Source organism: Dermacentor albipictus, chromosome 5 (assembly GCF_038994185.2).
Source record: "Dermacentor albipictus isolate Rhodes 1998 colony chromosome 5, USDA_Dalb.pri_finalv2, whole genome shotgun sequence".
Taxonomy (NCBI): domain Eukaryota; kingdom Metazoa; phylum Arthropoda; class Arachnida; order Ixodida; family Ixodidae; genus Dermacentor; species Dermacentor albipictus.
The window spans coordinates 143097926-143118697 of NC_091825.1; the positions used below are offsets into that span (position 1 = coordinate 143097926).

The 20772-nt window shown below is 47.7% G+C and overlaps 1 protein-coding gene across 1 annotated transcript; it reads left to right on the forward strand.

Moving 5' to 3' along the window:
- Positions 1–12951: 12951 nt before the first annotated feature.
- On the forward strand, positions 12952–18225 carry LOC139060598 (chitotriosidase-1-like). Its single transcript, XM_070539745.1, has 3 exons — positions 12952–13285; positions 14721–15456; positions 17173–18225. Exons 1-3 carry the CDS (start codon positions 12957–12959, stop codon positions 17518–17520), a joined length of 1413 nt encoding a protein of 470 aa, XP_070395846.1. The 5' UTR covers positions 12952–12956; the 3' UTR covers positions 17521–18225.
- Positions 18226–20772: the final 2547 nt, after the last annotated feature.

The following is a 20772-nucleotide window of genomic DNA, read 5'->3' on the forward strand; positions in this document are numbered from 1 at the left end:
GTGTATGCGGAGAACCAGCACTTTCGAGACAAATTATTGGACCTGGCTGAGACGATATTTTCCTGGGCTATAGGCTTGGTGTTTTTTCAATTTTCCGGAAAAATTTTTCTGCGCCTATTCGTTTATTTATCGCGTAAATCGGTGTCGGAACGTGCGTCTGGAGTGGTGTATGCGGAGAACCAGCGCTTTCAAGAGAAATTATTGGACCTGGCTGAGACAATATTTTCCTGGGCTATAGGCTTGGTCTTTTTTCAATTTTCCAGAAAAAGTTTTCTGCGCTTATTCGTTTATTTATCGCGTAAATCGGTGTCGGCGCGTGCGTCTGGAGTGGTGCATGCGGAGAACCAGCACTTTCGATAGAAATTATTGGACCTGGCTGAGACATTATTTTCCTGGGCTATAGGCTTGGTGTTTTTTCAATTTTCCAGAAAAAGTTTTCTGCGCCTATTCGTTTATTATCGCGTAAATCGGTGTCGGAACGTGCGTCTGGAGTGGTGTATGCGGAGAACCAGCACTTTCGAGACAAATTATTGGACCTGGCTGAGACAATATTTTCCTGGGCTATAGGCTTGGTCTTTTTTCAATTTTCCGGAAAAAGTTTTCTGCGCCTATTCGTTTATTTATCGCGTAAATCAGTGTCGGAACGTGCGTCTGGAGTGGTGTATGCGGAGAACCAGCGCTTTCGAGAGAAATTATTGGACCTGGCTGAGGCAATATTTTCCTGGGCTTGGTGTTTTTTCAATTTTCCGGAAAAAAATTTCTGTGCTTATTCGTTTATTTATCGCGTAAATCGGTGTCGGCACGTGCGTCTGGAGTGATGTATGCGGAGAACCAGCACTTTCGATAGAAATAATTGGACCTGGCTGAGACATTATTTTCCTGGGCTATAGGCTTGGTGTTTTTTCAATTTTCGGGAAAAATTATTCTGCGCCTATTCGTTTATTTATCGCGTAAATCAGTGTCGGAACGTGCGTCTGGAGTGGTGTATGCGGAGAACCAGCGCTTTCGAGAGAAATTATTGGACCTGGCTGAGACATTATTTTGCTGGGCTATAGGCTTGGTGTTTTTTCAATTTTCGGGAAAAATTATTCTGCGCCTATTCGTTTATTTATCGCGTAAATCGGTGTCGGCACGTGCGTCTGGAGTGATGTATGCGGAGAACCAGCACTTTCGATAGAAATAATTGGACCTGGCTGAGACATTATTTTCCTGGGCTATAGGCTTGGTCTTTTTTCAATTTTCCGGAAAATTTTTCTGCGCCTATTCGTTTATTATCGCGTAAATTGGTGTCGGCACGTGCGTCTAGAGTGGTGTATGCGGAGAACCAGCACTTTCGAGAGAAATTATTGGACCTGGCTGAGACATTATTTTGCTGGGCTATAGGCTTGGTGTTTTTTCAATTTTCGGGAAAAATTATTCTGCGCCTATTCGTTTATTTATCGCGTAAATCGGTGTCGGCACGTGCGTATGGAGTGGTGTATGCGGAGAACCAGCACTTTCGATAGAAATAATTGGACCTGGCTGAGACAATATTTTCCTGGGCTATAGGCTTGGTGTTTTTTCAATTTTCCGGAAAAAGTTTTCTGCGCCTATTCGTTTATTTATCGCGTAAATCGGTGTCGGCACCTGCGTCTGGAGTGGTGTATGCGGAGAACCAGCGCTTTCGAGAGAAATTATTGGACCTGGCTGAGACAATATTTTCCTGGGCTTGGTGTTTTTTCAATTTTCCGGAAAAAAATTTCTGTGCTTATTCGTTTATTTATCGCGTAAATCGGTGTCGGCGCGTGCGTCTGGAGTGGTGCATGCGGAGAACCAGCACTTTCGATAGAAATAATTGGACCTGGCTGAGACATTATTTTGCTGGGCTATAGGCTTGGTGTTTTTTCAATTTTCGGGAAAAATTATTCTGCGCCTATTCGTTTATTTATCGCGTAAATCGGTGTCGGCACGTGCGTATGGAGTGGTGTATGCGGAGAACCAGCACTTTCGATAGAAATAATTGGACCTGGCTGAGACAATATTTTCCTGGGCTATAGGCTTGGTGTTTTTTCAATTTTCCGGAAAAAGTTTTCTGCGCCTATTCGTTTATTATCGCGTAAATTGGTGTCGGCACGTGCGTCTGGAGTGGTGCATGCGGAGAACCAGCGCTTTCGAGAGAAATTATTGGACCTGGCTGAGGCAATATTTTCCTGGGCTATAGGCTTGGTGTTTTTTCAATTTTCCGGAAAAAGTTTTCTGCGCCTATTCGTTTATTTATCGCGTAAATCAGTGTCGGCACGTGCGTATGGAGTGGTGTATGCGGAGAACCAGCACTTTCGATAGAAATAATTGGACCTGGCTGAGACAATATTTTCCTGGGCTATAGGCTTGGTGTTTTTTCAATTTTCCGGAAAAAGTTTTCTGCGCCTATTCGTTTATTTATCGCGTAAATCGGTGTCGGCACCTGCGTCTGGAGTGGTGTATGCGGAGAACCAGCGCTTTCGAGAGAAATTATTGGACCTGGCTGAGACAATATTTTCCTGGGCTTGGTGTTTTTTCAATTTTCCGGAAAAAAATTTCTGTGCTTATTCGTTTATTTATCGCGTAAATCGGTGTCGGCGCGTGCGTCTGGAGTGGTGCATGCGGAGAACCAGCACTTTCGATAGAAATAATTGGACCTGGCTGAGACATTATTTTGCTGGGCTATAGGCTTGGTGTTTTTTCAATTTTCGGGAAAAATTATTCTGCGCCTATTCGTTTATTTATCGCGTAAATCGGTGTCGGCACGTGCGTATGGAGTGGTGTATGCGGAGAACCAGCACTTTCGATAGAAATAATTGGACCTGGCTGAGACAATATTTTCCTGGGCTATAGGCTTGGTGTTTTTTCAATTTTCCGGAAAAAGTTTTCTGCGCCTATTCGTTTATTATCGCGTAAATTGGTGTCGGCACGTGCGTCTGGAGTGGTGCATGCGGAGAACCAGCGCTTTCGAGATAAATTATTGGACCTGGCTGAGACAATATTTTCCTGGGCTATAGGCTTGGTCTTTTTTCAATTTTCCGGAAAAAGTTTTCTGCGCCTATTCGTTTATTTATCGCGTAAATCAGTGTCGGAACGTGCGTCTGGAGTGGTGTATGCGGAGAACCAGCGCTTTCGAGAGAAATTATTGGACCTGGCTGAGGCAATATTTTCCTGGGCTTGGTGTTTTTTCAATTTTCCGGAAAAAAATTTCTGTGCTTATTCGTTTATTTATCGCGTAAATCGGTGTCGGCACGTGCGTCTGGAGTGATGTATGCGGAGAACCAGCCCTTTCGAGAGAAATTATTGGACCTGGCTGAGACATTATTTTGCTGGGCTATAGGCTTGGTGTTTTTTCAATTTTCGGGAAAAATTATTCTGCGCCTATTCGTTTATTTATCGCGTAAATCGGTGTCGGCACGTGCGTATGGAGTGGTGTATGCGGAGAACCAGCACTTTCGATAGAAATAATTGGACCTGGCTGAGACAATATTTTCCTGGGCTATAGGCTTGGTGTTTTTTCAATTTTCCGGAAAAAGTTTTCTGCGCCTATTCGTTTATTTATCGCGTAAATCGGTGTCGGCACCTGCGTCTGGAGTGGTGTATGCGGAGAACCAGCGCTTTCGAGAGAAATTATTGGACCTGGCTGAGACAATATTTTCCTGGGCTTGGTGTTTTTTCAATTTTCCGGAAAAAAATTTCTGTGCTTATTCGTTTATTTATCGCGTAAATCGGTGTCGGCGCGTGCGTCTGGAGTGGTGCATGCGGAGAACCAGCACTTTCGATAGAAATAATTGGACCTGGCTGAGACATTATTTTGCTGGGCTATAGGCTTGGTGTTTTTTCAATTTTCGGGAAAAATTATTCTGCGCCTATTCGTTTATTTATCGCGTAAATCGGTGTCGGCACGTGCGTATGGAGTGGTGTATGCGGAGAACCAGCACTTTCGATAGAAATAATTGGACCTGGCTGAGACAATATTTTCCTGGGCTATAGGCTTGGTGTTTTTTCAATTTTCCGGAAAAAGTTTTCTGCGCCTATTCGTTTATTTATCGCGTAAATCGGTGTCGGCACCTGCGTCTGGAGTGGTGTATGCGGAGAACCAGCGCTTTCGAGAGAAATTATTGGACCTGGCTGAGACAATATTTTCCTGGGCTATAGGCTTGGTGTTTTTTCAATTTTCCGGAAAAAGTTTTCTGCGCCTATTCGTTTATTTATCGCGTAAATCGGTGTCGGCACCTGCGTCTGGAGTGGTGTATGCGGAGAACCAGCGCTTTCGAGAGAAATTATTGGACCTGGCTGAGACAATATTTTCCTGGGCTATAGGCTTGGTGTTTTTTCAATTTTCCGGAAAAAGTTTTCTGCGCTTATTCGTTTATTTATCGCGTAAATCGGTGTCGGCGCGTGCGTCTGGAGTGATGTATGCGGAGAACCAGCCCTTTCGAGAGAAATTATTGGACCTGGCTGAAACAATATTTTCCTGGGCTATAGGCTTGGTGTTTTTTCAATTTTCCGGAAAAAGTTTTCTGCGCTTATTCGTTTATTTATCGCGTAAATCGGTGTCGGCGCGTGCGTCTGGAGTGGTGCATGCGGAGAACCAGCACTTTCGATAGAAATAATTGGACCTGGCTGAGACATTATTTTGCTGGGCTATAGGCTTGGTGTTTTTTCAATTTTCGGGAAAAATTATTCTGCGCCTATTCGTTTATTTATCGCGTAAATCGGTGTCGGCACGTGCGTATGGAGTGGTGTATGCGGAGAACCAGCACTTTCGAGAGAAATTATTGGACCTGGCTGAGACAATATTTTCCTGGGCTATAGGCTTGGTGTTTTTTCAATTTTCCGGAAAAAGTTTTCTGCGCCTATTCGTTTATTTATCGCGTAAATCGGTGTCGGCACCTGCGTCTGGAGTGGTGTATGCGGAGAACCAGCGCTTTCGAGAGAAATTATTGGACCTGGCTGAGACAATATTTTCCTGGGCTATAGGCTTGGTGTTTTTTCAATTTTCCGGAAAAAGTTTTCTGCGCCTATTCGTTTATTTATCGCGTACATCGGTGTCGGCACGTGCGTCTGGAGTGATCTATGCGGAGAACCAGCGCTTTCGAGAGAAATTATTGGACCTGGCTGAGACAATATTTTCCTGGGCTATAGGCTTGGTGTTTTTTCAATTTTCCGGAAAAAGTTTTCTGCGCCTATTCGTTTATTTATCGCGTAAATCGGTGTCGGCACCTGCGTCTGGAGTGGTGTATGCGGAGAACCAGCGCTTTCGAGAGAAATTATTGGACCTGGCTGAGACAATATTTTCCTGGGCTATAGGCTTGGTGTTTTTTCAATTTTCCGGAAAAAGTTTTCTGCGCCTATTCGTTTATTTATCGCGTAAATCGGTGTCGGCACCTGCGTCTGGAGTGGTGTATGCGGAGAACCAGCGCTTTCGAGAGAAATTATTGGACCTGGCTGAGACAATATTTTCCTGGGCTATAGGCTTGGTGTTTTTTCAATTTTCCGGAAAAAGTTTTCTGCGCCTATTCGTTTATTTATCGCGTACATCGGTGTCGGCACGTGCGTCTGGAGTGATCTATGCGGAGAACCAGCACTTTCGAGAGAAATAGTTGGACCTGGCTGAGACGATATTTTCCTGGGCGTTTAACCGTGAGACTGAGGAAGAATTTGGTGTACGTTAAGTATATCACAGGCACGCTGGAAATGAAAGCAAATAAATGACATTAGTTCCGTGTGAACAATCGTGTTTCATGAATGTGTGTGAATGCGGGCTATGGCTTTTAAGCCAACTACATAAAAAAAGAACGCTATATACTCGTAAAATGAGGTAAATAATTGTCAGTCGCTTACGTATTCTTACGTGATTTGAATGCGATTATCGCCATCAAAGATATAACAAATCTACCTTAATCCACTCCGCTCTAATTGTACGAGCCTTAATCCACTTGAATCCACAATTATACACATTAATCCACCTGGCCAATTTGTATCGACCTTAATCCACTTTGATCTACCTTATTTTACAATCAACCACTTTAATTCATCTTGCTCTAACTCGTACCAGCCTTAATCTGCCTTTATCCTTTTTACTTCACATTATTCAACCTAACTGTAATTTGTGCCACCCTTACCACTTTATTACACCTCACTCCTTTCCCTAATGTGTACCGAGTGAATTAAGGTGAAGTAAAATGAATGAAGGCGAATTAAAGTGGAACTTGCTAATTTGTGTGTAACGCGAGTGTTAAGCGTTAGCTGTGGCTAGGCGTTTTCGCACTCGGTCTCGAGCTCGCCGAATTGTTTGGGGGTCTGAAGGTCCTGCTAACTACGTAACAATTTCGTGTTAAGGATGCCTTTAGAAAGTTTTGGCTTAAACTACTGCTCTCCTACCAATGTTTAGTGCTCGCCGGCTTCCCGAGTCCACACTGGTGCAGCCGGACGCGCGGCAGCTCGGCGAGCAACCGAGCTCTGCCTCACGAAGGGAAAGGGAAGTCGTGATCGCGCCGTGCGAAAACTTTCACGATACACTGCGGGCGCAGTTGGTGCGTTTCCGGCCGCCCGCGATGCGCGCGGAGGGCAGTGCCCTCTCATCTGGTGGTACTCCAGGGAACCGAGCTTATTTGCGTCACGTGAACGAGTGAGTGGAGGAGTGAATAAACTCTTACAGGGTCCGGGAAAACGCGACAAAACGCGCGCCCGGCTAAACTGAGTGAGTGAGCGAATAAACTTCTATTGGGTCCAGCAAAACGCGATAGAACGAACTGCTCTCTCTCTCGTAACACGAAACTGGGCAAGGTGCTAAGAGAAGTGAACAATTGAAATCATTTGTAAAACGACCTTTACTTTTGTTCTTTTCTTTCTTTTTTTGGGCCGATCCCCAAACAATGTCGTTCATATCCCTGAAATGGATATGAGCGATCGTTGCGAAACGGGAGAAAGAGAGAAAGACGTTTATCTTTATTGCTCATATATAAATTTCCTTCTCGTACGAGAAGAAAGGAAACCGAGGGGCCCGATTTTTCACTAGTCATATTACAAGAAGCCAACAAGCAAAGATTGTCCTTGGTATCCTTGTTTGCGGGCTTCTTATAATGTGAATCGCTATACACCCTTTCTCTCCGACCGTCTTGCATGGCGAGTGCAATGGCCACTTGCTCGGACACCTCGGGGTTCGTCGTCCGGACGGAAGCACACTTGATGACATTGCCCAGCGTGTCCACGATGGAAACCGCAAAAGCCTTGCCGTCTTGGTATACAGCTGCGTCCACGAAGCTTGATTAGATCTTGTCCTTGTTTATTTGCTTCAGTATATTCAATGCTCTTGCCTTGCGACGGCCTGTGTTGTGAACCGGATGAACGTTGCGGAGAAAGTGGCAACCACCACCTTCTCTTCTATTTCTCTGGGGATTTGGTTGTATTCAGCCAACTTCTTGGTGGATGCGAGTCCGATCGCCTCGAGGATACGCCTGCCGGCCGGCGTAGTCGACAGCCGAGTAAGCTGGGCCCGTTCCTGAGCCTCGGCTATCTCCTCCATGGTGTTGTGGATGCCGAGCCGAAAGAGGTCCTCGGTATGCGTCCTGACGGGCAGCCCGAGGGCTCTCTTGACGAATTTTCTAATGAGGGCATTAAGCTTTTCCCGCGCGGCTCTGAGCCAGTTGTGCATGGCCAACGTGTAGGTGAAGTGACACAGCACAAAGGCGTTAATGACCCGAAGCAAGTTGTCCTCCTTGAGGCCACGATGTCTGTTCATGACCCTTCGCACGAGGCGAAAAGCATTGTTGGTCTTCGCAACGATCTTGCGCAACGCAGTGCCGTTGCCACTACCTGATCCGATAAACATACCCAGGACTCTGATGGTGTCGACCCTGGGTATTGTTACGAACTTTGCACCGCTGCACCACGATTACGGCTTTGTGGTCCCGTAGCACTCGTCACCCGTTTCGTGACAGAGCGTTGGTAGCGAAGACTCCGAGCCTGGCGTCGATGAGAATAACAAAAGGGACTTTATACATTATATACAGGTTATCATACAGGACATGAACGGGTCGGCACTGGGGCCGAGTGCTCACAACAAACGCGACTGTTCTCGCACGACGACGTCCGGCGAAAACGCGTGACACATCTCACCCCAGTCGGGAGCGACACTGTCTCCCGGTGGGTCGGCGGATCCTGTTTTTCAGGCAGCGCGTCGCTGCTTTTATAATCCCCGAGGAACCATTGTCACTCAAACGGCCCAATACGGCCCAAGTCAGCACACGACGGTCGTCCGAGGGGTCCAACCAGCGACCGCGCTGGCCACCCGGTTCAAAGTTCGCGCGCGCGGAGACCTCCATGCAAAAGGAGGTGCGGCGCCGGGCTGTCTGGCACACGCCGACACGTCCGAACACGCTGCTCGCCGAGGCTTCTCCCGCAGGACACCGCTGCCTGACGGCTCAGGATCTTGCCTTGTGAAGGGAGAATTAGGGCGCTCGCAGGATAGATTCTGCATCTTGCAGATTCGGAATCCGGGCTTGTGGTAATGGCACAACAGCATCCCCGCCCTCAGATAAGGCGCCGGGAAGACGAGCTGCCTCCACGTGGCTCGGATGCCAGGCGCGCACGTTCGTCAGGCTCGTCCAAGTTCACGTCCAGTGTCGGGACGCCAGGTAACTTCACGTGCCCAGGTCCGACTCGCCAGGACAGGAGCTCTGCTCACCGCGTTGTCGCCAAGGCACCTCGACCAGCTCCGCTCGGGTCGTTCCTAAGACCTTGCTTCTCGCCACTGGTCCCGGTTGGTCGTTCTGCAGCTTGCAAAACCGACCGGCAAAAGGCAACACCCAACACGAACAAGTGCCCTCTGTCTCCCGTCAAACACCAGACAAGGCCATAATTCAAATCAACCTAACTAAATTGCTATCCCCTTTTGCTCCCGCTGCAACAAGAGGCAGGTGTACGATCTAGCACACAAGGCTCAAACAATCAGTTTTCAAATTAACAACACACCAGAATAGAAACAATTAATAATCAGCAATAATAATTACAAATGGAATGGTCCCCTTGAAATCACTTGGACCGAAAACATACTACTGAGGAAGCAAATGAGGTCATTCATTTTTCCCGGCGATATTTTCGCGGAATCCGAAGCTGCTTATATTTGCGACCCTGCTTATCCGTGTAGCGGCGGTACAATAAGCCAGATTCTTTGCCAAATGAAACCCTCTTTTTTTTCACTCCCCGTTTGACGCTCTTCCTCAGATCGGCTAATGAACAGTCTTCCTGTTGCTCGCGAATCAGACTTTCTCTTTCAACTGCAGCCTGCTCCTGCCGGCTGGCGGAAACCGGAGCGAGTGTGGAGCCCGCGTCGCCTAATTGCGGCGTCGCGTCTATATCGCGGCTAGCACTGCACGCGTCACTCCCACTCACTTCCAGAACCCGCTCGCCTAGGCCAGCCTCCGAGCTCTGCCTCTCCCGTGACTGCTCGCCACTCAAGTTACCGTGATCGGTCCGTGTGCCGCACCGCCTTTCGCTCACCGACGCTAAGTCAAGTTCCCTCGACAGCGGGCGCGCTTTGGATCGCGTGGGGGCCATGTACGCCACGTCGGCAAAGAATGATTTGCCCTGATCCCTCAGCAGCTGCTCCGAGTTATTTGAGAAGAGGTAGGAAAATTGCTCCGGGAGGGCGGCTGACACAGCGGCTTCGGTGTTAAGTTTCCCAAACTCTCCTTCAATGATAACCGTTGCGATCGGTAAACAGACACTCTCCTTCTCGGCCACTTGCCGTATCCTAACGCACACTCCCGTAAAATCACTCGAGGAGACGAAAGACGGGTGAACAACGTCCATAGTTGCTGCAGAGTCCCGCAGTGCTCGGCACTTCTTGCCGTTTACCTTAATTTCCTGCACATAGGGCTCCAATAGACGTATGTTTTTGTGAGTTTCCTGTATCGTTGCAAAAGCAATTCTCTCTGGGCAGCTTGCAGCGATGTGCCCTTGCTTTTTGCAATTGTAGCAGGTTAACGGTTTCCGTTTTTCAAAAGAACGCGTCATTTCGTTTCGCTGTTTCGGACCATCGTCATCATTCTGAGATGCATTCTATCCTTCCCTTACAGTTTCTCTGGTAAGAGACTCATCTTTCCGAAACTCGCGACGCGTGATTTGCTTCCGTTCGTCGGACTTCCCGGAAAACCCATCTCTCCTATAAGCTTTTTCTACGCGCACTGCCTTGCTGTGCAAGCTGCGGCGTGTGTAATACTCTTCCGCTAACTCTGCTGCCTTGTTTAGCTTAACATCCTTTAGCCTATCTTGCAGCCAGAGCCGGGCATCCTCATCAATGCAACGGTAGAACTGCTCCAACGCGATGCATTCGACAATTTTGTCGCGGTCGTCGTAAACCTCTTCGCCCTTCAGCCATTCCACCAAGTCGGCTTTTAGACGAAACGCGAAGTCAACATTCGACTCCTTACCCTTTTTTGCATACCGGAACCTCTGCCGGAAAGCTTCGGGCGACAATTTGTACTTCCGCAGTAGCGCTTCCTTCACATCACTGTAGCTCTCAAACGCCTCTTTCGATAAGCAAGTTATTACGTCTGATGCCTCCCCAGGAAGCAAGGCTAACAGATTCTGTGCCCAAAGGGATCGCTCAATGCTATTCCGTTCACACACGTGCTCAAATTTCACGAGGTATTTGGCCATATCCTCTCCGACGACAAAGGGTGGAAGCTGATCTCGTATTCTTGGAACATTAGAAGTAAGACTAGGCGCCGGCGATCTATTTCGGGTCTCCAACTCTTTCATTTTAAGCTCGTGCTCACGAATCTCTCTCCTTTCCTCCTTTTCCTCCTCGCAACGTTGCTGTTCTCTCCTTTCCTCTTTTTCCTCTTCGCGACGTTCATTGATACCCGCCAAGGCCTCTGCGGCTTCCTCAGCTGTTACGTCCCCAGTCCTCATGACCTCAAGGATCGCATTCTTTCTTTTGGTTGAGCCCAACTCAATGCCCAACTCCTCACAAATTTCGAGAAGTTCCTTCACCTTGTACTTCTCCATCGTTCACACTGTCCTCCTGCTGTTTACCCTTTTTGAATATACCTGCCGTACGCTACTATAACACTACTAGTAAGACATATGCAAGTATATCACACACTGCCCTGTTTACCCCCTCAGCATCCCCTGGTTTTCAAAACACTCTTAATAGGCTTGAAACACACAAGGTTATCACAATGCAACACCAAATCCTTCCCTAAGCTACTATAACCTGTGTCAAAGAAAGTCTGGTGTTTGAGGTAAACTTCAGGCACTCACCGCGCCGAGGTAGCTGATGCCGGTCAATCCCGTAGCTGCCATCCAGTGTTACGAACTTTGCACCGCTGCACCACGATTACGGCTTTGTGGTCCCGTAGCGCTCGTCACCCGTTTCGTGACAGAGCGTTGGTAGCGAAGACTCCGAGCCTAGCGTCGATGAGAATAACAAAAGGGACTTTATACATTATATACAGGTTATCATACAGGACATGAACGGGTCGGCACTGGGGCCGAGTGCTCACAACAAACGCGACTGTTCTCGCACGACGACGTCCGGCGAAAACGCGTGACACATCTCACCCCAGTCGGGAGCGACACTGTCTCCCGGTGGGTCGGCGGATCCTGTTTTTCAGGCAGCGCGTCGCTGCTTTTATAATCCCCGAGGAACCATTGTCACTCAAACGGCCCAATACGGCCCAAGTCAGCACACGACGGTCGTCCGAGGGGTCCAACCAGCGACCGCGCTGGCCACCCGGTTCAAAGTTCGCGCGCGCGGAGACCTCCATGCAAAAGGAGGTGCGGCGCCGGGCTGTCTGGCACACGCCGACACGTCCGAACACGCTGCTCGCCGAGGCTTCTCCCGCAGGACACCGCTGCCTGACGGCTCAGCATCTTGCCTTGTGAAGGGAGAATTAGGGCGCTCGCAGGATAGATTCTGCATCTTGCAGATTCGGAATCCGGGCTTGTGGTAATGGCACAACAGTATTGGGTCACCGCTCCGAGTGAACAGGTGAACGTCACTTTCCAAGGCCGGTTTCCAGCCCTCAGGTCTGCCGCCTTTTTCTTTTCTATAAAGCAGAAGCTCAAATTTGGTCGGGGAGCATCTGAGTCCGGTGGGTAGCAGGTACTGCTCCATGACGTCTACCGCCTCTTGCATGGCGCTCTCCAAGTGGCTGTCAGGTCATTTTAGAAAGGCCGGGTAGCCCGGCAGGAAATTCAAATTCTGAAAGGCGCCAAACACGGTGGCACCTCCATACACTCCATCCTTTGGTTCCCTGCCCACGTCGGGGCGATTGAGGGGCTTCCTCTGAACCTCAACGAGTCTGTCCACGAGGCTGCGCGTGGCTTTACAGTCCGCGCTGCCCTCGGATCGGGCGACTCTCTCCCCGGACACAGAGACGCTCCTATCACGCACAATGAACTTACTAAATTCTTTTACATAGAGAGAAGGGTTTTCCGGCCGCCTCACTCCAAGCTAAGCAGGCCGCAGGCGGTCACGCTCAGACTCTTGCAAACGAACTCCTACACAAATCCGGCGTCCCTTAACAGCATATATACCGAGATTTATCCGAATCGTTCTTGCGTGGCCTATGGCGAGGTTGCTACTTTGCCTCATATGCTCTGGGAGTGCGGGTCGCTGGGCTCGAAGTTCACCAAGGAAGAGTGGGACGCGCTCCGGCGAAGTCCCGTCTTTGAGGACCAAATCCTGGCCGTCCAGCGCGCCCGTGATCGGGCCGGCAGACTAGATCCGAGTGAACAGGTGAATATATATATATATATATATATATATATATATATATATATATATATATATATATATATATATATATATACCAACAGGCAACCTCTGTGGTGTTTCCGGCGAGGTGGTAGAGGAGCAAGCTGACGACAAGAATAATGAAAATGCAGAAATCCTACGGCGTGCTTGCAGAAGCAGAAGAAGAAGAAGAAGAAGGAATACAATGTCGGTCTCGCCGCTATCGCTGCTTCCCTCGACGGCAAACCTCGGAGACGGCGAGTGCCAATGCTCAGCCGAAGGCGACTGCTCGTCCCAGTGCCCGTCGCCCGCTGTGTCCGAGCCCCCGGCTGTGTCCAACCGGGTGCTGGGCGCGGGCAGTTGGGTGCGGTGCATCGCCGTCGCGTCAGCGTGCATGCTGGCCGTGCAGTTCGTGCTGCTCGTCCCTTTCTTCCTCCTGCCCAGGGTCAGACAACCGACGCCGACGCCGCCGACCAACGAGCGCACCCACCGGCTCCAGAACTGTCATCAGCCGGAGGAGAAGGACCGGCTCAGGTGTGCGCGTTAAAGGGGATTGAACGAGGGGTGCGACATGCGAAGTGCAGTCGGGAGGCGATAGTATATAGGGACCACGGCATTAGGGGACAAAATTTAAATTTCTGATAGGACGTTCGTGCAAACGTGAATTGTCTGAATGTGCTAAATTGATCGATCGAACAGGCCTCCATGGCTAGGCTGCTGAGAAATAAACAGATTTATTTTTTTGTTTTGCGGGGAGGAGGCATGCGTTGCCTCCTCCCCCCTTTTTTAGAATTTTGCACGACTCTACATGCGTTATTTGAATCTAAGCTGGCTTCGGTTCTTGGCCGACTGCCAAAATGGGAAACGTAGAAATGATAAAATATTCCCTCAAATGTAAGGCGAATGAAAAAAGGTATTGGACTGTAAAAAAAGAAAAACAAGAAGAAAAGGAAACAACGCCAAGATGCACTTTCGGAACGCTCGCATTATAACATCTGCCGGAATTACATCCCATGCCACCGCGACCCAGCTAGTTCCTTGCCTGATTCTAAGCGCTATGACCCGATTAAACGAAGTAGACCTTTTGAAGGCATGCCGCAGTAGACAGGCGCCTGAATTTGATCCGAGTGACGCTTCGAATGTATGCGACTTCCTTTGCATTCGCCTCTATTGTCTCCGTCGTTACGGACATTCCCGCTTTTCTATGAGTCCTCATAAAATCGGCAATATCTTTTTCCACCTCGTGCATCACCTCGTGGTATCCTTCCTGCGGTCGGTATACTGTGTGGCGGCGGGGGCCAAACTGCATCCCCGAATATTAGCCGACGGCCGACTTTCGTACATATCTTAAAGAAATGCATCGCCCGTCATTGGTGTAAGTACGCTGTGTGCAAGGAGCATCAGATCCATTGTACTAGTCATTCTAAAACCGCATAGAACTGTTTCCAACAGAGTCAAATAGGTGTAATAGTCGGAGTAAAGCCAGTTCATCAACGTGCCTCCAAAGTTTTCTTCTTTTTGTTATTGTTTTTTGTTTTTGATCGGCGGAAACCATGGAAAGGCGTTAAGACGGAGTAGCCATTTCTCTTGCGCCTCATCTTTCGTTGATGATTTATGGTGCTGACGTACATCTGTATCCCACTTAATATAGCTATGCGCTTGCGCCTCACCTCTGAGGGAAGGAAGGAGGGAAGGAGGGAGGAAGGGAGAACCCGTACATATCATGGAGGAAGGAAAGCGTGAAAGGTAGGGCTAATAAAGGCTAGAGTGTAATTGCGTACAACTCAAATCAAAAGCATGCAACACAAATGATAATACACCGGACGCACAACCGAGGTGCAGTCTGTCTAGTCATCTAGTCAGACCATGCACATATATGCGCGACCGACTTCCGACAACGTAGAAACGCTCGCCGACATACCATCCAGTGGTTTCCGGCGGCCCGGAAACGACTAATTTTGCTCTGCAGGTACGTTCCCGACCACCTGCTCCACTCTAACCGGAGCAGGGACGTAGACCCTAGCAAGGTGCCCATCTTCTGCGTATTCCACAACTCCGCCTACAGGCAGTTCAAGAAGGTCCGCTACAGGCTCGGAACTGTCCCTCACTCGATGTGCACTCACCTGCTGTACCACTCGGCCAAATACTCGTCCGGGAGGATCGCGAGCAGGGACAAGCTCTTCGACGAGATCTACCAGGGTTTCGCGATAGCCGCCAATGTACGGCGAATCTGGAAGCACATGAGGGTGCTGCTGACGCTATTCGTGAGCGAGCCGGAAACGGCCGAGTTCTCGGAGAGCATCCAGAGCGGTCGCGATGTGATCTTCTTCGGGGAGGCCGCGTACGGATGGCTCACGAGCCACAAGTACGACGGCCTCAACCTGGACTGGCCGTACGCCGGAGGACCTTGCGGGTCCGCATCCGACGTCAGTCGCTACACGGCGCTCCTGAGGTTCCTGAAGACCCGCTTGGAGTCGCGCTTCATGCTTACGGTCACTGTGCCCGGAGAGCTCGAGGATGTGAGCCGAGGAGTGGACCTGCTCGCCGCCAGCGAGGTCGCCGACTTTCTGCTCCTGAGGTCCCACAGGCGAAGGAACCTGGACCCTTTTCAGTACGACTGCCCCGGCCACGCGGTCGCCCCGGTCTTTTTCGCGCTGAAGGCTCTTGCTCCGAACGCCAAGATATGCTTCTCGATTTCTTTCGAGGTTGGTATACCTTCACCTTGTAAGATCGCCTTCCCTTTCAGAACATGCTTTGCTTCGGGAGCCCTTATCTAAATGCATGGGAGGGAAGGAACCGTCTTCCTCGAATTCTAGAGAACCAAATTTGATGCGGTATGCTGAGTTCAAATTAGAAACTTCAAATATACCCACTGTCGAGAGCGTATTCCTTGGACCTCACTCCTATCATTTGTTTATGTCAGAGTTGTCGAAAAATCGGGACAAAAAATGTTAAGCGTTCCCTTTGCAACATTTAATGCGACAGATGTCAAAGTGAAGGAAGCTGTATATATCGGAAAAACCAAAGCAGGCAGAACCGATATACACTGGTCTGAAGCACACGTATAACTTGGGAATAGTATTTATGCAAAGCTATCTTGAACAATGCAACGATTACACGTAAATTGTAAGATTATATAAAACACGTTCACTTTATACGCTGTAGTAGATACATTTGGCAGAGTAGCACATGATTTACACTTCTCATCGTCATTCGCTCCACTAGCGTTATATCGGGTGTTTCAGCGAACACTCAAAATTTTTAAAGGTTGCTCCTGGCAGATAACACAATTCTAGTTCGTGAGCTGGTCTGCTCGAATAGGCGGACACTACATGAACAAAAAATTGAAATGCCTGATTGACTATTAAATATCGTTTAATTCACTTCTTAGCTGATTACCTTATGGCCCATACTGCAATTTGAAAATTGTAGCCGTAGAGTTTGCTCGGCGGATCCACTTGGAGCGAATTCTAGGGATGGCACCAGTTTCGAGAGATTAATTCCCGAACTTTGGGGAGAAATGCACTAGCGTTCCGGTTATTTTCTTAACAAAACGTCGTGTTATGCATTCAAGCACTTAAGTAATTGGAACGCCAATGTATTTCTCCGCAAAGTTCAGGTATTAATATCTCGAAACTGGTGTCACCCTGCGAATTCGTTCCAAGTGGATCCGCCTTGCAAACTCCACGACTAGATTTTGTAAATTGCAGTATGGGCTATAATGTAATCGGTGAAAAAGTTAATAAGTCGATTATGTGTATTAATATTTTGTGCAATCAGTGCCCGCGGCTTCGAGTAGGCTACCTCATGAACAAGAATAGGCCAACTAGTTCTATTTGTACTATATCTGGGCAATGTTAATAAATGGTAATAGAAAACCAGCGTAGAAGTAATCAATTACTTTCAAATAATTTGTCATTTATTTTTGTTGGCCAGTATAATTACTAACTGCAGACAATATCGTTTTTAATTGAAGCATTTGTATACAACTACTTCATTGGGTCACGTCATACAAGTAACCGATTACAATTATAACTGTAAGGCGTTACTTTTGTTTTGTAACGTGTTGGTCTGCTCTAGATTTTTCTCTTATCATGGACGGCAGCTTGCATATGATAGCTCAAACGGCGCCGAAATTGCCGCTGCCATCGACTACCAGCACAATGAAAACTCTCAATGATAAAAACACAACAGCTCGATGAAAACACATAGGGCTACCGCTATCTAATGGCCGTTTCCACAGAAATGCGCTTGTCGCTACTGGAAGTCGATCCCGCGACCCTCTAGCCGCTGGACCAGCGAGGTGGCAGGTTACGTGACAGGGTACGTGGCAGGTCGCGGCGCCTGTTCTGAATTACAGCTTTGTTGCGCGTCGAGGGCATATTCTAACGTTGCGTGTACATCCCGTTTCCTGCAAACAGGTGCGAGCCTTCAAGTCTGCCGCCAACCGCTCCGAGACCGACACGAGGATGGAACCGGCCGACGCGACCAGGTACACGGATACCGCGGGTCTGCGCGCCTTTTCGGAAGTCTGCAGGGCGTCCGACGTCAGCGTGGACCCCGTCAAGTACTGCACCCTCGCATCGGCGTCCAGGACCGTGAAGCTGGCGCTGGAGACTCCTCGCTCCATCCGGCAAAAGTTGACCGTGCTGTCGAAGCCGTGCGTCGTGCTCTGGGACATGGAGCTGGACGACTTCGAAGGCCGCTGCTCTCCGGCGTCCCGCGACCCGTGGCCGCTCGCGGCGGCGGCGTACAACGCCCTGAACTGACAGCTCCGTCGACTTCTAGGCTGGGCGCGCGAGGAGCCTTGGATGCCTTGATTCTATAGTAGCGATCGAGCCTTACGTGTCCGACGTGTTGTATGTTCCGGGTGCGCATGTGTTCGTGTGTCAAAGGGGTCCCCTTACCGGATTGACTTGACGGCTGCAGCTATCTTATTTACACTTGATATGTTTTGTCTACAATGCTCGCGCGCCGAGAGTACTGTGCAAGGGGTTTATTCAAGTTGCTATTCATGCATGTTGTGGCACTGTGGCGGTTGTGATGATCGGATAGCTCGTCTGTTTCTGCCACTCCGGTGAACTGGGGCGTTTTATAAGATGCACTCGCGCAATCGTTAACAATGTACGCTACCATGATACTGTTCGAGGTGCTAATAATTAGACACTCGGACAATATTATGGTATACTGTTTCAGTTGTCGATGCGTATTCCATCGCAAGCCGGCTCGAAGTCTGGTAAAAGCTTTATTATGAATGTTAGTTCATTCCGTATGTGCACAGTGTGTGTTCTGGAGGTGTTTGTGTGTGCCTGCATGTGTGGGCGTGTTGTGCATTTTTTTCCTTATCCCTGTATCTTTTGTATTTTTGTTTCTAATAGCACCATTCTATTGTATAAATAATTGTATTTTTTTTAAACTATGATGTGTCCGTTCATGCACTGCATTGTTTCTTGTAATATATTTACTAAGACGTGCTTCTGCTGCTTGAACCCTGTTGTTACGAAATAAATAAATAAATAAATAAATAAATAAATAAATAAATAAATGTTACCTCGCGTCAGCCTATTAATGGTTGAAGGATTTGACTCTCGGAGAGGCGGGCAGCTTAGCTTTTATCTATAGACGCCCAATTACCACAGCGTGTGGTGCTGACGAGGATAGGTGCTGACGTGCAAGAATAGAGCGTAAAGAGAGTAATTTTTTGGTTTGGTTTTATTTTGACAGTTCTGTACACTCCTGATATCATGTGTTCTTTCCCATCCCGCTTTTCCCCCATTTTTCTTTCCTTCCCCTTTTTTTGTTTGATCTTCAAACGTTATCTCTCGTTCTGAGCACGTATAGATCGGCGGTTCTTTAGTTCTATATGAGTCCATGTCCACTATTCGGTTACTTTGTATTATAAGTGCTTCCTCACCCTACATTTCCGCGTAGGTTGCGGGGTTTTGTTTTATTTTTATCCTCATTGCTGTTAGGGATTTTTTCTCTCGCATGTTCCTGCGAAAAAAATGTACCTGCATATTCTGTGGTGCCCGCGATATTGCTGTTTTTTAAACGCTGCCCGCCGGCTCTGCCCTTCAAGCCCATTGTCGCTTTGGCCGGCCTATTGTGTATTGGTTCTGACGTAGCTCTTATAATAATAATAATAATAATAATAATAATAATAATAATAATAATAATAATAATAATAATAATAATAATAATAATAATAATAATAATAATAATAATAATAATAATAATAATAATAATAATAATAATTTCATACGGACACTTTTAGGACTTCAACACGACCACGCTTGCAGCAACGTTCTAGATACGTCCAGGGTATTCGCAATATCAAGTTAAGTTCTGCAGATAACAGCATTGTAGCAACATAACCATGGCTGGCGACAGTATTTGTCATTAAACCCAACGTTTATGCCATGCGTTTCACACAGCTACATCACCCACTGTGTCGAGACGACTTTTCAGCCCTGACACAACCGCACTGGAACAGCATCCTTGACGCATAACAGCAATGCTGTCACTAACAACACTAGAATCATTCCAGGGCCGTCTACCACAGCAAGCGACGAAACCAGGCCTTTCCACTCCAAAAACAATGGCGTGAAACATTGTTCACTGTAACGGACAGCTACGAACCGTGATCATCCTTTTGTAGCTTTATTATTTCCCTCTTGTTATCTTTGTTCCGAGGCTGACAGTAATTTCAAGGAAGAACGTAGGCGCGTCTGTTTTTGCATGCAATGCCGAAGTTGGACTTGCCGTTCTATGAGAAATGTCTACGCACTCTCCCAGATTTTCCAATCAAACAATCGAAAGATGTGTGTATCGTATGATATCCCCCTCGTGATGATGGCCTTTCTCGGTGCACCTTTATGCATTATATGCGAGCAATTTTCTTATCCCAGATGCCAGCATTGCTGCTCTTTCAGAAGAATTCAACGACAGTGCGATGACCTCACTGTCAGTACTAGACTGGCACCGTATCAGAAGAGACAAAATAAAGATGTCACTGCCCAGACAATTGACAAACGTGATTCTTTCTGGAACGGCAAAAAAAAAGAAAAGAAAAATGAAAAGAAAAGGCCACTGGCAGGTGAGAGCGACTGTGTACGAAAAGAGAGCAGTGTGACGTCGAGATGCACGTGATTAAGGGAAGTGAATTAAGGGAAAATCGCAGATTCCTGAGCAACCTTACCGGACTTCAACATAACGTGAAGTCATGTGCCACCACTCGACATAAAGAAATTTGGAAGGCGGTAACTGCAAAAACGAATTACTCAAAATAAAATTGTCAAATACACTGCCTATACTTTTGAGTGAACACAGTAGAACTGCAATTGATATTTCAAGAACTACACAACAAAACCTTCGAATCCATTTTTCTTTACGTAAAACAGTAATTTATATTTGAGCAACGAATCACCGCGTTATATTTACTTCTTTTGATGCACGTAAGTTTTGGTGTAAATCTTAGCATTCTGTTAAGCATTACTTTTTCCGTGCCCTCTGGTTGATAGGTCCGGGCTTCCACATTTAGCGAAGTGTCTCGCGTTTGATGCTACCGCCCACTGCACGGTACTGAGGAGGCTGTGGGTGCTTGTCAAGTTGCTCTTAGGTGCAGCTTTTACCCACTGCGTCCTTCTTTCTTGAGGGAAATAAAATTTTATTGTATATTAGAGGTGTAACGGTGGTTGCGCGGTGCCACATGCGCCCTGGATAGAGGTGGTTCTAAGAACGCGATGACTCATTGAATGATAGGGCGCCGTAATGCTATCGCATTAGTGAGTGATAATTAGCATTTTGACTTGAGAGATTTTGTTTCTCTTTTTTTATAGCGAGCGGAAATTAGTAGCAAGGAAATTAGTTTGTCAGCAAGAAACATCGTATTCTTCTTCGTTGTTACTTCGCCACGCGTCGGCTAAGGCACGGCACGAAGTGACGTAATAAAACGCACGCGAGCCGGGCCTTTCATTGAAGCGATTATTGCAAGCTGAGAAGTTGTAACCCCTAAGTCAGAG